The sequence below is a fragment of the Hyperolius riggenbachi genome, chromosome 4, assembly GCF_040937935.1.
Source record: "Hyperolius riggenbachi isolate aHypRig1 chromosome 4, aHypRig1.pri, whole genome shotgun sequence".
Classification (NCBI taxonomy): domain Eukaryota; kingdom Metazoa; phylum Chordata; class Amphibia; order Anura; family Hyperoliidae; genus Hyperolius; species Hyperolius riggenbachi.
The window spans coordinates 444,917,292-444,934,261 of NC_090649.1; the positions used below are offsets into that span (position 1 = coordinate 444,917,292).

Consider the following 16,970-nt stretch of genomic DNA (forward strand, 5'->3'; position numbering starts at 1 on the left):
AATCTGTCTTAGCTGAAATGACATATACTAAACAATTGAATTGGTCACACAGCCTCATAAAGTATACCAAGTACGTTTATTATATCAAAATCATTAAAAGACACCAATCCTCAGACATGTTAGCCATAGGTCAGTATATCCCCCAAATAATCCCCATAAAAACATTTGTTGCGGATGACATATGCAACGCTGACTGCGTATTAATGATTTATCAAGTATTTTAAGTATAAAGGCAAAGCTGTGTCTGGCCAAAGACAACAAACCTGCTGCACTTAAACACGTCCGCGCACTCACTCACCACACATACATGTGCCTTAATATTTGATATGGGGGGCCCCCTTAGGATTGACTTGGATCCCAGCAAAATGGTTCAGTTCACCAAAGTTCCATCAGAACTTGAATATTCACCACTTGGTCAAAGCAAGAAGGGGTAGATCTCACCCATGTCAGATGTAGGTGTCGCATCCTGGAAGCTTCCGTTGGTTCGTCAGGCAGAGTCCTATCAAATGGCCTGGGAGCGTCATACCGCTGGCTCCACCATGCCGCAACTCTCCTCTACGGAAGACGCCAGCCCGGAGTTCCGTGCCTCACGTGTGTGGATGATGCTGCGGTGTACGCAGTCGCGTCAACTCCGCCCACCGACGCGTTTCACGTCCCAATTGGACGTTTCATCAGGGTGTGGTTTGTCTAGCAAGCGTCACCACCTATGTAGTGGCTCAGGCTCCGCCCACCGCATCTCCGTTGTCATGCTTACCATTTGTTTGTATACTGCATAGCGTGTATGCGGTGCGGCCTGTATATAGGATGTTCAGTAAGTCAGCTTCTATAAGCCTGTAAGTCAGCTTTGTCCTGCTAACTAACATGCAAAACATGGCTATGTTTGATCTTATGGTCCATGCGTGTACCACTCTTGAAAACTTTTCACATATACCGGTTGAATTTAGTGGAGATACCACAGCAGCACATCAAATGTCCACTTCAAGTAGGATCCCAAACAAGGAAAGTCCATCAATAGACCATAACACACATCATAATCCAGAGAGGTTGTTCTTTAACAGATAGATCATCCCACGCTGCATATTTACATGGCAATTCCCGCCTAATTACTTATTATTAAGGCACATATTGTCTTAAAGGCACAGTTTGTCATTCATTGCGGATCCATTCATACACATACTTTACCCATTTTTCCTTAGAGTTATTCAAAGCGTGTACATGCCGATCACAAAAACATCTGCAATGAGCGCTGATTTTACTCCCAATAACATTATTAGATCAATATCAATATCTATTAGCTCTAAGAAAGGGAGATAGATCTAGTTCAGCATTTAACCCCTCAGGTACTACCGTGCCAAGTTTAAAAATCCACATTGCCTCCTTGCAATAGAGTATGTTATCAAAGTCACCGCGTCTATTTGATATCTTTAAATTATAGATCCCTTTCACTGTAGTTCCCCTCAGATTATTCTGATGGCATTCCTTATAGTGGTCATAAATGACCCCTGTCGATTTCCCTTTGGTTATCTTTCCAAAATGCTCAAGGACCCTCTCTTTTAGTGCCCTTTTGGTCTTGCCAATGTACTTTAATCCACACGGACACTGTATCATATATACTACCTTTTTAGTGTCACAATTTATAAATGATCTGATGGCAAACTCTTTGTTGCCACTACTGTCAAAAAATACATTGGCGTGATCAACATAGGGACAAAGCTTACACTTGGAACATTTAAACATCCCTGTAGGCTTCCTACTATCAAGCCATGTCAAGGGGTTCTTTAGCAATTCACTATGTACCAATCTGTCTTTCAAATTTGGCGCTCTTCTAGCAGTCAAAAGTGGTCTTGGACCAACTATTCTCTCGATTTCTTTATCAGAGGTAAGTATTGGCCAAAATCTACTCAGTAGCTCCCGTAAATTGTTCCAGTGGGCCCCAAAGCCGGTTACAAGGCGCATATGTCCATCTCCCTCCGTACTATGCGGCATCCCCCTGGGGGCCAGCAATTTTTGCCGATCCAGATCCCAAGCCCGCCGCAGAGCATTACGCAATACCGAATGCGGGTATCCGCGCTCGCGAAATCGCCGGTACATACTGCGTGCTTCATTTCTGAAGTCTTCATCCTTGCAACAATTCCTCCTCAAACGGAGGAACTGCCCATATGGGATTCCCTTCTTTAAAGAGGACGGGTGGTGACTGGTTGCATGTAATACCGTATTGCCGGCCGTAGGCTTGCGATACGATGTTGTTACAATCGCCTGACCCTCCACCTTCAACAAAAGGTCCAGAAATGGAATTTCCCTTCCAGAGGAGAAGGTCAAACGAATGTTCTTAGTATTGATATTCAATTTGCATATAAATTGTTCCAGTTCATCAGTAGTACCTCTCCATACCATTAACACATCGTCTATAAATCTAATCCAGAGGGCGACGTGTGCACCAAACTCCGGACTGGGATACACCTGTTCCCGTTCCCAGAGTCCCAAGTGCAGACACGCATAGGCTGGTGCACACGACGCCCCCATCGATGTTCCGCGTAATTGTTGATAGAATTGGCCTTCAAACGTGAAACAATTCCTGGTCAGAACTAGCTTCATAGCCTCTACGATAAACGCATTGTGGGCCACTGCAGAGGGATGCCGCTCACGGAGAAAGAAGGACATTGCCCGGAGCCCCTCCTCGTGCGGGATCGACGTGTAGAGAGACTCCACGTCGATCCCAACAAGGACGGACCCCGGGGGTGCCTCGAAACCGGCCAAAACACTCAGGACATCACGTGTGTCCTGTATATAAGAAGGTAGCGCCTGGACCAGCGAACAGACCTTTCTGTCTATGTACTGTCCCAGACGCTGTGTGGGACTTCCAATCGCGGACACGATTGGTCGTCCTGGAGGATTTTCCATGGATTTATGCACCTTGGGGATAATATATATAGTTGGCACATTGAAAGTAGTCACAGTCAGATAGTCAAATTCTTTTTTGGTCAATATTTCTTCACATAAACCTTCATCAATAAGGCTATTGACCTGTTCCTTAATTAACGGAAAGGGATTTTCACGCAGTTTCCGATATGTATTCGTGTCATTTAATTGTCTCTGGATCTCCTGCACATATCTTTCCTCGTCCATGAGGACAACATTTCCCCCTTTGTCACTGGGTTTAATCACTAAATGGGGGGCCTTTTGGAGTTCCTCCAAGGCTAATTGTTCTTGTGATGTTAGATTCTTTTCATTTTTAGCGGGAAATAACTTTAAATTCCATAATTCTTGTTCAATCGTGTTCAAAAATACTTGGACACTTTTGTTTTGGGATAGGGGGGGCATAAAAATAGATTTAAGTCGTAGGGCAGTTGTGGGTGGTGGGGTCAGGGGTGTGATGGGGGAGTTAGAAATCAGCTCAGGGGAAATATTGTCTATGTCAGAGGACCCAAAGACATCATGGATATCCTGTTCATCAAGGAGGGAATGTAGTGCCACAATGGCTTCCCTTTCATCTTGTGCCAAACACACATAACCTGGAGCTACATCATCATTTGATTGTGGGTTTTGTCCCATTGTGAGTTTCAGAATTACTTTTCTTAAGAACAAATAGATATCTTTATATATCTGGAATATATCACCTGGTATAGTTGGTGAAAAAGATAAGCCTTTTTTGAGCAGTGAAATGTGTCTTTCCTCCAATTTAAAATTTGACAAGTTTATAACATTCCTACTGGCTTCTCCATTGTCTAAGTTCCCATTTGTGTCTAGTTCTTCTGGCTCACACTTCTCGTTACCCTGCCTGGGTTGTCTGTCCCTTCTGGTTCTCTCAGAGTCCTTCCTTCTCTTTGCTCTTTTCCCCTGCCTCTGCCTCTTCCCCTCCCCCTCCCCCCTCCCCTCCTGCCCCTGCCTCGCCCCCTGCGTTGTGGTATTTCGTCCTCTAAAAAAGTGACAGATCTTCTACTATTACCTGACATATCAGTATCTATACTCGAAGGTTCCAGACTTTCCAGTCCCGCGGATCCCTTTCTTCCCTTCTTTTTAGTTTTCTTTTGATCAATTCTATTAATGGGATTTAGGGCCTCATCAGAGTCCCATCTAGTTAGATCCTTTTGAAATTTTTGTTGCTTCTGTTTTTTAATTGCTGCCTGAGTTTTCTCAATCTGTTTCTTAAGATTATCATTAAAGGAGTTAAACTCAGCATGAGAGCTATATGCATTCAACTCCTCTACACTCTCAGCTATTTCCTCTGTGATCTCATTAAGTTGTTCTCTTTCCTCATCTGCCATCATTTTTAATATTTCCAGTCCTCGTTCTAGTGCCTTTTCTTTCCATTTTTCTACAAATCGTGTTGTTAATAGATTACCAGCAGGAATAATTCGTTCAAGAAGGCCATCAGGTATGACACCTGCCTTCACATATGATTCGAGTAATGACGCATTCCACTTGCGTTTAAGTTGCTTAATAAGCAGACTTTTATGTGCAAAAAATAATTGTTTCAATTCCGATATATCATTTTCACCTTCAACCATATCAGTTGAGAAACTAGCGGCTATTTCACCATCCAGTTCATCGCTGATCGTATAGGCCATTTCAGACAATATAATGCCCACCACCAAGGGGTTTAGAGATTTGCTAGACACTTAAAAATAATCACTAAGGAGGGCTATATAAACCTGTTCCTATGGTTAAAAAATTGAGGTTTTGCCAAGATTGGCAATGGCTTATATGTTTATCTAAACATTCTTGAACTAAACTAATAAATTTGTGCATAAGCAGTGTCATTAATTACTTGGGACTTGTCACTCCGTCAGGTATGGAGATGAGGCCAACCTGGGCTATAAACATATACTAAACAATTGAATTGGTCACACAGCCTCATAAAGTATACCAAGTACGTTTATTATATCAAAATCATTAAAAGACACCAATCCTCAGACATGTTAGCCATAGGTCAGTATATCCCCCAAATAATCCCCATAAAAACATTTGTTGCGGATGACATATGCAACGCTGACTGCGTATTAATGATTTATCAAGTATTTTAAGTATAAAGGCAAAGCTGTGTCTGGCCAAAGACAACAAACCTGCTGCACTTAAACACGTCCGCGCACTCACTCACCACACATACATGTGCCTTAATATTTGATATGGGGGGCCCCCTTAGGATTGACTTGGATCCCAGCAAAATGGTTCAGTTCACCAAAGTTCCATCAGAACTTGAATATTCACCACTTGGTCAAAGCAAGAAGGGGTAGATCTCACCCATGTCAGATGTAGGTGTCGCATCCTGGAAGCTTCCGTTGGTTCGTCAGGCAGAGTCCTATCAAATGGCCTGGGAGCGTCATACCGCTGGCTCCACCATGCCGCAACTCTCCTCTACGGAAGACGCCAGCCCGGAGTTCCGTGCCTCACGTGTGTGGATGATGCTGCGGTGTACGCAGTCGCGTCAACTCCGCCCACCGACGCGTTTCACGTCCCAATTGGACGTTTCATCAGGGTGTGGTTTGTCTAGCAAGCGTCACCACCTATGTAGTGGCTCAGGCTCCGCCCACCGCATCTCCGTTGTCATGCTTACCATTTGTTTGTATACTGCATAGCGTGTATGCGGTGCGGCCTGTATATAGGATGTTCAGTAAGTCAGCTTCTATAAGCCTGTAAGTCAGCTTTGTCCTGCTAACTAACATGCAAAACATGGCTATGTTTGATCTTATGGTCCATGCGTGTACCACTCTTGAAAACTTTTCACATATACCGGTTGAATTTAGTGGAGATACCACAGCAGCACATCAAATGTCCACTTCAAGTAGGATCCCAAACAAGGAAAGTCCATCAATAGACCATAACACACATCATAATCCAGAGAGGTTGTTCTTTAACAGATAGATCATCCCACGCTGCATATTTACATGGCAATTCCCGCCTAATTACTTATTATTAAGGCACATATTGTCTTAAAGGCACAGTTTGTCATTCATTGCGGATCCATTCATACACATACTTTACCCATTTTTCCTTAGAGTTATTCAAAGCGTGTACATGCCGATCACAAAAACATCTGCAATGAGCGCTGATTTTACTCCCAATAACATTATTAGATCAATATCAATATCTATTAGCTCTAAGAAAGGGAGATAGATCTAGTTCAGCATTTAACCCCTCAGGTACTACCGTGCCAAGTTTAAAAATCCACATTGCCTCCTTGCAATAGAGTATGTTATCAAAGTCACCGCGTCTATTTGATATCTTTAAATTATAGATCCCTTTCACTGTAGTTCCCCTCAGATTATTCTGATGGCATTCCTTATAGTGGTCATAAATGACCCCTGTCGATTTCCCTTTGGTTATCTTTCCAAAATGCTCAAGGACCCTCTCTTTTAGTGCCCTTTTGGTCTTGCCAATGTACTTTAATCCACACGGACACTGTATCATATATACTACCTTTTTAGTGTCACAATTTATAAATGATCTGATGGCAAACTCTTTGTTGCCACTACTGTCAAAAAATACATTGGCGTGATCAACATAGGGACAAAGCTTACACTTGGAACATTTAAACATCCCTGTAGGCTTCCTACTATCAAGCCATGTCAAGGGGTTCTTTAGCAATTCACTATGTACCAATCTGTCTTAGCTGAAATGACAGCCTGGGGGGAAGGGGTTAATTGGCTTGGACATATTCCCTGTGGAAGGCACAATATCCCTTTTGGCTCTGGGAACCAGGTGACACTTAGCTGATCTCATGGAGATGTTAATTAACAAACCAGGAGTCTTTTCAGAGCCAAGGAAGCTAATCCCAGCAGGGGGCAGACTTAGCGGAACCATTCAGCCAGGATAGGGAAACATAGAGTTATGATCTTTATGCATGTTTTAGAAGTACCATACATCGGAGAAATGTGAAAGTTATATCATTCTGCTGGTCCGGAGCTTGTGAGTGTTTTGATATTAAATTTGGGCCCCTAGCCTAACCAGAACGCTGGGAATTCCACCGTTTTGTAACCGGGCATGCAAACATGCCCAAGTTTGATATCATATTAATCGGTAGGTTCTGGGGATCGAGAATATGTAATTATTATCTGTGTGCCGGCCGCGCAGGTCGGCCTAGGGAACCTGTCAGGATTATGAGTTTGCTAAAGCCCCTGCCCAGGTGTGATTACCATAGTCCGGCCTAGGGGGCCGACTCTGGAAGCCCGCCTCTGAGCTCATCTCCATTAAAAGTGAATGAGCTGCCTGAGAAGATCTTCCTCCCTTTACCATCTTCATGACAATCTGCTGCCAGCCAGAGGACATAGGGCTGGTGGCCATTTTGCTGACCCATCTGAACAAAGAACTCTAAGAACTTGAAACCGTTTGCTTGAACTTGATTGGAAACCAGAACTCTGATTTTTCCCACAAACAGGACATCTTTCCAGGAACTAAGTATTTTTCTCCCTTCTTTTATTTTTCATACTGGCTATTACTGTTTTCATAATTGTTGATTTTCATAATTGTCTGTGTATATTAATTATTTATATTGCGTGAATAAACGACTTTCCCCAAGTCATTCACTGTTTCGCTACCCTGCTTATCAGCACACACAGAACTGATCCCGGGTCTCTGAAGATACGCTACTGTTTGTTTGTTGTTGGCTAGACAGAATATCGTGTGTTTAACCGTTTTATTCGCAGGATTAGTCAGTCAGTTAGTGGGCCCCACGGTCCCATAGTAACCGCGGTGGTGGCAGTTTACTCTGAACCAGTAGGTGACGTTGTAATTACCCGTGTCTCACAGGCTCCCTTCTGAGTTGTCTGCGGCTAATTCTTAACGGTTCCTGCGCATTGACTGCGGCCAGAGTTCGCACGATCTGTGCGCTGGCACCGTTTAGAAGGCTAAGTGCGGTCAGCCACTAGGGCTCCTGTGACAGACCCGTGTGTAGGGAGATGCTGGTGAATAGGGCTGGGTATTTGACCAATAGGTGGGCAGAAATATAATGATATACAGTATAGTGATTAATAGGCACAGTTATAGGTGTTGGAGTTAAAAAGATAAGGTGACCAAATGCTAAACATATAAAAATGGCTGAAAATATCAACTGATCCTCAACCACTCTTGTTTTCTGTCATTTTTATATGTCTAGCACTTGGTCACCTTATCTTTTTAACTCCCAACACCTATAACTGTGCCTATTAGTCACTATACTGTATATCGTTATTTCTGCCCACCTATTGATTAAATACCCAGCCCTATTCACCAGCATCTCCCTACACACGGGTCTATACCTATTACCATAGTAATACACCCCCACAGAATGTTTTGCTTATACCATAGTTATCAATACCAATTTTCTATATATGTCTCGTGTATACCCTTTGTGAATGCACAGGTCTGATTTAGATTTTCAGCCATATACCGTATATACTCGCAAGCAAGCCGAATTTTTCACCCCCCAAAAGTGGCCCAAAAGTTGGGGGGTCGGCTTGCTTGCGAGTCATGTGCCAGTATGGGTAGGTGGGTGGGTAGGTAGTGCCCCTCCCCGCTCCCCCCGCGGCCGCCGCTGCTGCTATTACCTTAGGCGGTGCCGCGTCCTCTATCCCCGTCCTGCTCCGGTAACTAATTCACAGCAGCGCGCCCCTCGGCGGCTGCTGTGATGACGGAGGAAACCATAGAGAGCGGTTCCCATAGTAACGGCGATACACATCGCCACTACAGGAAGCCGCTCTCTATGGTTTCCTCCGTCATCACAGCAGCCGCCGAGGGGCGCGCTGCTGTGAATTAGTTACCGGAGCAGGACGGGGATAGAGGACGCGGCACCGCCTAAGGTGATAGGAGCGGCGGCCATGGGGGGAGCGGGGAGGGGCACTACCTACCCACCCACCTACCAATACTGGGACTATGCTAGCCATACTGGGACACTATACTAGCTATACTGGGCACTTTACTAGCTATACTGGGGGACTACCTACCCATACTGGGCACTTTACTAGCTATACTGGGCACTATACTGGGTTGCTACCTACCCATACTGTGCACTATACTAGCTATACTGGGATACTATACTGGCTATACTGGGCACTATACTAGCTATACTGGGACACACTGGGGGAGATCATGCGGCCAGCATTTCCTACCCCCGGCTTATATGGGGGTCAATCATTTTTTCCTGGTTTTTCAGGTAAAAGTTGGGGGGTCGGCTTACATGCGGGCCGGCTTGCTTGCGAGTATATACGGTACTCCTTGTTTATTGCCTGATGATGCAGGGTTAAACCTGCGAAATGCGTTGCAACTTTGTTTTTGGAGTTTGTCAAATTTACAACTGTTATGAAATTGACAGTTTTGTGTCTGCTTCTGGGAGTTAAATCCACCACTACCTCTGTAGCAATTTTAAGATTTTTTAGTATATTTTATCCTTTTGGCACCTCTGTTTACTTTATACCTCAATTGAGTCCACCCCTGGTGGAGGGGTGACCTACTACCTTCTTTCTCCGATCTACAGAGAGCGACTTCTTAATCCTGAGTGGGGACAGGTCTAATCTCCCCACCTGCATTTACAATGGTTACCTTGGAGGTAACCCCGGTTTGTGAGTATATTTCTACTTACTTTCAGAATTCCCTTTACCAATACATATTACACTATATTGGGCTCTCTGTGTCCCTCTATATATGACGTATGGGGGCATCATGTGACATGTAGAGGTGGGTCATGTGATTTATGGAGACATAGGGATCTCTATCCTCTTACAAGAAATCCAGAGGAGCATCCTCTCACTTGTCTGTTTCATTTCAGAGTTTGCTTCTCGGAACGGCTCTTCTGGGAGTGGGGGGACGGCGTCCAGATCCACGACTCCCAGAAACAAGACCCCAACACTGACAAGCTCTCCCGAGACACCGTCCTGCACTTCATCCGCTCCCACCAGCCGGGCTCCTCGACAAGCAGAGAGGAGAGGTAGTCCTGACTCAGGGCTGTCTGTCTCTCTCCTGGACTCAGAAATCCTCATCATTGTAAGAGACTTGAAGCGCGAGCCAGGAGACTGCGGAGCGCTCGCCCCTCCATAGCGAGCACCGCCCCGCAGAGAGGGATCTGTTTTATGTTTTCCTCCCTCTCCTGATTTGTTTCTATTCTAGTTTTGAAGATATTTTGCTTTATTTTTGGCTCATTAAGAGTTTCCTTTCCTCATCTCGCGCTCTGGGTGTCTGTTGGTAGCGGTGATGTTTGGACTCGTGTACGTTTCTGGTGTATTTCCAGAGATTCGAGGGGAGGACAGCAGCCTGCAGAACCCACAGAAACGTCACAAACCGCTGGAACAACTGCGTGCTAATCCAGAACGAAGTTATGTGGATAGGGCAAATCTGCGGATTACAAATAGTTAATGAGATGCTCATAATCATGCAAATTGTATGCTACTTGGCACTGGGCCAATTTAGTGCATTTCTTGTTTATCTGAATTGGGCAATTCCAAGCTGCGTGCAAACAGGAATCATTGGCATCTCGCTGAACCACCTCTACTGCGGATGTGTGTGGGGACAATCGGCAACGGCTGCTGATAGAGATATTGGGGAATATGATGTGGCACCACAACAAGAACAGCAGAGTGATTGGCACCGACACTCGCTCGGACAGAAACTGGGGGATCCAGTGTGTGGCTGTGTCTCTGACAGTTCACAGACCTTTTAATCGGGTAAAAAAAGAAAGGTCCAGCTACCAGACCAGCTTCAAAAACAAAACACCACTTAATTATTCCCCAGTACTTTAGACAGAGAGGTCAGTAGACTGACGGCCGTTTTGCTGGCATGGCCTCTGACGAAGCAGTTGTTGCCTGTGAAACGTCTGTCAGGCTGTCCACACTGACCTGGTACTGGGGAAGGATTGAAGAGGTGTTTTGCTTTTGAAGCTGCTCTGGTGCTGGAACCTTTTCTTTACCTGATTCTATTGGAATATGGGTGACCTACAGTGGGTGTCCCATGGAACTGAAAACTCACCAGCTCATGGGAGGTGGGGGAGCGCTTTTTATCCAGGAATATTTCATCGGAGAACATCGGTCGATGGATCCAAATGTTGGCAATGCTTTGTGGGAGGAATTTTAATCTCTGAAATGGAATCTTAGCTCAGAGGAGAATCATAAGAGCTATTATCTTGTCCCCCACCCTGTAGGCATTCATGCAATGTATTCAAAAATAAAGAATTGCCTCCCCTACTGCCATCACAACAAAGTTCATTGCTGGCGGACTGATCCCCATCCTTGCCAGATCTCTCAGATGTTGTAGGGGGAGGTCATGTTTGCAGGTATGCATCTCTCTAAGGGTGCCAATCAACAGTACAATCTCCTGATATGCAATCCAATCAGTCTTAAAATTGATCTGAAATTTGGATCGACAGCATGATCGATAGAACGGTGTCGTTTGGCACCATAAATAGTACCCAATTGATTGTTTTTAAAGTCGTACGGTTAATGGCCACCTGTAAATCTACCTGCAGATAAATAAATCCCAGGCATTTGCCATCACAGGTTTGGCCACCGCATATATGGATGACCCGTTTCCTTGCCTCAGCGCCTCTGAAAGGTGTGGGAAGGGGGGTGATGCCTCTACACAACTCGCAGACTTATGTGTTGGGTGAGTGGGGAATAAAGCCTACTGAGCCCAGCTAAACCCAAAACTGAACACAGAAATTCCCATAACAATCCTATTGATTAGTGTGACCTATATAAGCATTACCTTTCGGAAGAGAACTTTTCAAATTGAACATTCCATAGTGTAGATGTGCTTGACTGCAGCTATGCACCTATCCATACAGGCTTAAAGGACACCTGAAGTGAGAGGGATGTGGAGGCTGCCATATTTATTTTCTTTCAAACAATATGAGTTGCCTGGCTAGCCTGCTGATCCTCTGCTTCTAAAGCCTGGTACAAACCATGCAATTTCCCATTAGATGGATGGGTCAAATAGATAATTTCCGACTGGTCCAATCTGATTTCTGATAATTTTTTTAATCAATTTGCATAGGAGTGATCAGAAAAACGATTGGATCTGTCAGAAATTATTGACCCATCTATCTGATGGGGAATTGCATGGTGTGTACCAGGCATAATACTTTTAGCCCCAGACCCAGAACAATCATGCAGATCAGATGTTTTTGATTGAAGTGTGACTAGATTGGCCCCATGCTTGTTTCAGGTGCATGATGCCAGAAAGAGCATCAGGATGCCAGGCAACTGGTATTGTTCAAGAAGAAAAACAATACACATCCTTCTCACTTTAGGTGTCCTTTAAACCACAACTGAAGCGAGAAGTATATGGAGGCTGCCATATTTATTTCTTTTTAAAGAGAGTCTGAAGCCTCTTAAAATTCATTTTTTTATTTAACAATCCCCTTCTTCACTATCACCTCATCTAAAACGCAGCTATTCCGTGGCAGGACGCTGTGTTTACCCCAACCGGGGCAATGTTGGGGGAGCGCTTCCTGTTAGAGCCAGAGCTTTGGGCTGTAGTTCTGCCTCTACTCCTGTCAATTGGCGCTGATCGCCGCCTCTCCCCCGGCCATTTGTCTTTTTTTTTTTTCACAGAGTGGGGCGTGGGAGAGGCGGAGATACGTGTGGATTGATGTAGATGGAGGCAGAGCAACAGCTCCAAGCTCCGCCTCCCCGGGCAGCAAAATCCACGACCAAGAAAGTCGTGGAATTTTGTCCCAGTGTTTGGGGGTTAAACACAGCTTTCTGACACGGGATAGTGTCTTTTTAGATGGAGTGATAGTGTAGAAGGGGATTGTTAAATATAAAAATGAATTTTAAGAGGCTTCAAAGTCTCTTTAAGCAATGCCAGTTGCCTGGTAGACCTGCTGATCTGTTTGGCTGCAGTAGTGTCTGAATCACACCAGAAACCAACATGCAGCTAATTTTGTCAGATCTGACAATTTCAGAAATACCTGATCTGCTGCATGCTTGTTCAGGGTCTATGGCTAAAAGTGTGAGGCAGAGGATCATCATGACTGCCAAGCAACTGGTATAGCTTAAAAGGAAATAAATGTGGCAGCCTCCATGTACCTCTCACTTCAGTTGTCCTTTAAGACCTATATTGCCTGGGTAAGTTTTTTTCGGAGGTCTTAGAATTACTCACCATCTACTTCTTGTTTACTACAGGCCCTGCCTCCTCATGTACACACATGGTTTCTATGGTAATACAGGGAGGCTGGGAATTGAAGTTTGATACCGGTTCTTCCTACTTTGTATGGCACATGGTCACACCTGACTGACCTACCCACCAGCTGAATTCAGAGAGGAGAGGAAACAATCTGTAATGCAGTGACCAAGTGCGTCTGACCCATGAAATGTGAATTATGTTCAGCACTTCATTTTTAAAAAGACACTGAAGCGGAAAAAAATTATGATATAATGAATTGGTTGTGTAGTATGGATAATTACTAGAACATCAGCAGCAAAGAAAATATTCTCATATTTTTATTTTCAGTTATATCAGGGTTTTTTTTTTATAACATTGCATAATTCTATATTTGCAGTTTACACACTACACTCAGCATTCTAAATGATTTCACAGAGCAGGCTCGTAAACTTTTGAACTTTCCTCTGCAGGAAAAAAAAATACACTAACTGACACTTGAGATAATAAGCTTCAGAAGACGGAGCTCTGACTTTGAAAGTTGTAGAGATCAGTACCTCTTTTGCATAGATAACGACTGGAGTCTTCCTGTACTGGAAACAAAATTAGACTCCTATCTCTGCTGCTAATGTTTTATTTATGAGATGTACTACACATACAGTACAAATCATTATATCATAAATTTATTCTCACTTCAGATTTCCTTTAACCTCTTGAGGACTGCAGGGCTAAACACCCCTAGTGACCAGGACATTTTTTAGTAAAAAAAGGCCACTGTAGCTTTAAGGCCAAGCTGCAGGGCTGCACAACATAGCACACAAGTGATTCCCCCCCCCCCTTTTCTCCCCACCAACAGAGCTCTCTGTTGGTGGGGTCTGATCGCTCCCCCCGTATATTTTTTTTTTTATAAATATTTTTGTTCGTGTTTAAAAAAAAAAAAAAAAAACTGTTCCTTTAAACCCCTTCCCTCCCTCCCCCCAGCCAGCCAATCATGGCGATCAGCTCTCATAGGCATCACCCTATGAGAGCCGATCGCTCTCTTGTCCCCAGTGCAGCGCTGCTGCTGATCGCAGCGCTGCACCATGTAAATAGACGGCGATCACGCCATCTAACAATCTCCCGAACGGCAATAGCAGCCTGCGTGCGATCTCCTGCAAAACAGAGCCCCAGGACTTTACGCCAATCGGCGTTAGGCGGTCCTGGGGCTGCGGCCACGCCCATCGGCGTGATGCGGTCGGCAAGAGGTTAAGAAAAAATTGTTCTCTTGACTCTTAGTAAAATTCGCCTTTTTCATTTTTAGATTCAGTTGTGCTTTAAAAGACTACCGCACTTATAAAGTACAGTTATCCAAAATATTATAAGTGTTTTGTTCCTTGGCTGGCTGGCTGGGCAGGTCTTTTAGGGCTCGTTTCCACTATTGCGGTGCGGAATCGCCTGGATTCCACCGCTTAAGAAATCGCATGCGGATGCGATTCCCCATGCGGTTTTTGCCGCGAATTCGCATAGGTGAGAGTATATGCGATTTTAACATGTCATTGCCTGTGTGAATTTACATTGGTACCTATGCGAATTCGCGGCAAAAAACGCATGGGGAAACCGCATGCGATTTCCCTATTAAATACATTGCATGCGATTCGCATGCATTCTACTCGCAGGCGAATTCTGCGGCTCTTTTGTGCGTTTTTTCACCGCTGAAAAAAACACACCTCAACAACGCTACAGTGGAAACAGGCCCATCCACCTGCATTACATGTGCGAATCCGCATACGTTGGACGCATGTGGATTCGCGATAGTGGAAACTAGCCCTTATACAATTCACATAAGTGGGATTGGCCTGAACTAGACAGGCCCAACTGTACTCCAAAAAAAAAAGATAATTGATTTCAGTAATTTAATTCAGAAAGTGAAACTCACATATTCACTAAACTTTCATTACACACAGTGTTATATTTCAGATATGCCTTTTCTCATTTTGCTTATTATGGTATACAGATATTGAAAACCCATAACTCAATATCTCGAAAAATTAGAACTTTACACAAGACCAATTTTTAAAAAAATCCCTTTTAATGCAACCTAAAAAATACTAGAGCCTTCCAGACCCCCTCTCCATTACCTCGTTCCACCGCTGGCCTGGGCCCCCATTTAAATTCGCCACCTTCGGGACTCCTTGGAAGACTTCAGATTTATATGCACCCTCGAGTGCTTTCGAAGAAAGGATGGATCCAAAGTCGACCGTGTGCAGTAGGGAAGTACTTGTGGACATGAGTTAAAGGGACCCCGAGCAGTAAAAATAAATGGAATCTCTACTTACCTGGGGCTTTCTCCAGCCCACTGTAGGTTGGGAGGTCCCCCGGCGTCCTCCACCGCATAAAGCACCGGCGACACCCGGGACGGGTGTTGGGCTGCCGCTTCCGTATATCGGTCGCTTTGCGTCATCACGGCGGCCGGCGTGACAGCACTGCGCATGCGTGGTGAAACTGCGCATGTGCAGTACTGCCACGCTGGCTGCCGTGATGACGCGGGGTGACCGAGATAAGGAAGTGACAGCCTGACACCCGTCCCGGGTGTCGCCGGTGCTTTATGCGGTGGAGGGACTGGGAGAGGAGCCAGGAGGACACCGGGGGACCTCCCGACCTACAGTGGGCTGGAGAAAGCCCCAGGTAAGTAGCGATTTCATTTATTTTTACTGCTCGGGGTCCCTTAACCACTTGCCGACCGCACACTCATAACGTGCGTCGGCAAAGTGGCAGCTGCAGGACCAGCGACGCAGTACTGCGTCGCCAGCTGCAGCCTAATTAATCAGGAAGCAGCCGCTCGTACGAGCGGCTGCTTCCTGTCAAATCACGGCGGGGGGCTCCGTGAATAGCCTGCGGGCCGCCGATGGCGTCCTGTGCAGCCCGGATCTCAGGGGGGGGAGCAGGTAGGAGAGGGAGGGGGGAATTTCGCCGCGGAGGGGGGCTTTGAGGTGCCCCCCCCCCCCCCCGCCACCCACAGCAGGCAGGAGAGATCAGACCCCCCCAGCACATCATCCCCATAGGGGGGAAAAAGGGGGGCAATCTGATCTCCCTGCCTGCACCCTGATCTGTGCTGGGGGCTGCAGAGCCCACCCAGCACAGATCAATCAAACCAGCGCTGGTCCTTAAGGGGGGGTAAAGGGTGGGTCCTCAAGTGGTTACTTCTGAGAAAGGTGAAGATGTATTTGATATGCAGGTAAAAAAAACTAATGGGATACAGTGGTGGGATGGAGAGAAGACCGGGAAGGCTTAATGGGATCCAGAGCCTTCACTTTACATAGGTATGTTTTTTTTTTTTTTTTGCTATGTTGCATGGATGTGACCAGCATGAGGCAATGCTGAGGTGTTATGGAAGCCCAGAATGTGTGGTGTGGCATGGATGTGACCAGCCTGTGGCAATGCTGAGGTGTTATGGAAGCCCAGAATGTGTGGTGTGGCATGGATGTGACCAGCCTGTGGCAATGCTGAGGTGTTATGGAAGCCCAGAATGTGTGGCATGGATGTTGGATGGATGGTATGTTCACATTGGCATTTGTGTAGTGGGTTCCATTGGAATATGTTCTGTTAGCTGATGATGTGAGTGTTTACAGTAGCAGTGAAACCTACATTCCATGTACTTGGATACATCACAATGCACCTTAGAACTGCTATGCTACATGCATAATGTGAAAGTAGCCTGAGTGCTTTAGGTCAGGTGAGCAGGAGTTCCGCATGGTGGCTTGATGAGAGACAGGTCTCTCACCAGTATGGGAGCCAGAGTTCATGTGGGCAGTGGCCAAGTGGGGGGAGGGGGGGCTTAGGGAGGAAGTTCAGGGGAAAAATGTGGGGGGAAGAAATGAAAGCTGGAGTAATGTGACTGTGGCTGCCATTATGGCCCCATCTTTACA

At 45.4% G+C, this 16,970-nt stretch overlaps 1 protein-coding gene across 1 annotated transcript in view; it reads left to right on the forward strand.

Moving 5' to 3' along the window:
* Nucleotides 1–11,150, forward strand: part of CMTR1 (cap methyltransferase 1) — a 96,220-nt gene extending 85,070 nt beyond the window's left edge. Inside the window, exon 25 of the mRNA XM_068232681.1 lies at nucleotides 9,740–11,150. Coding sequence (XP_068088782.1) covers nucleotides 9,740–9,902 — 163 coding nt within the window. The 3' untranslated portion in view covers nucleotides 9,903–11,150. The remainder of the gene's footprint in view (nucleotides 1–9,739) is intronic.
* The last annotated feature ends 5,820 nt before the right edge of the window (nucleotides 11,151–16,970 follow it).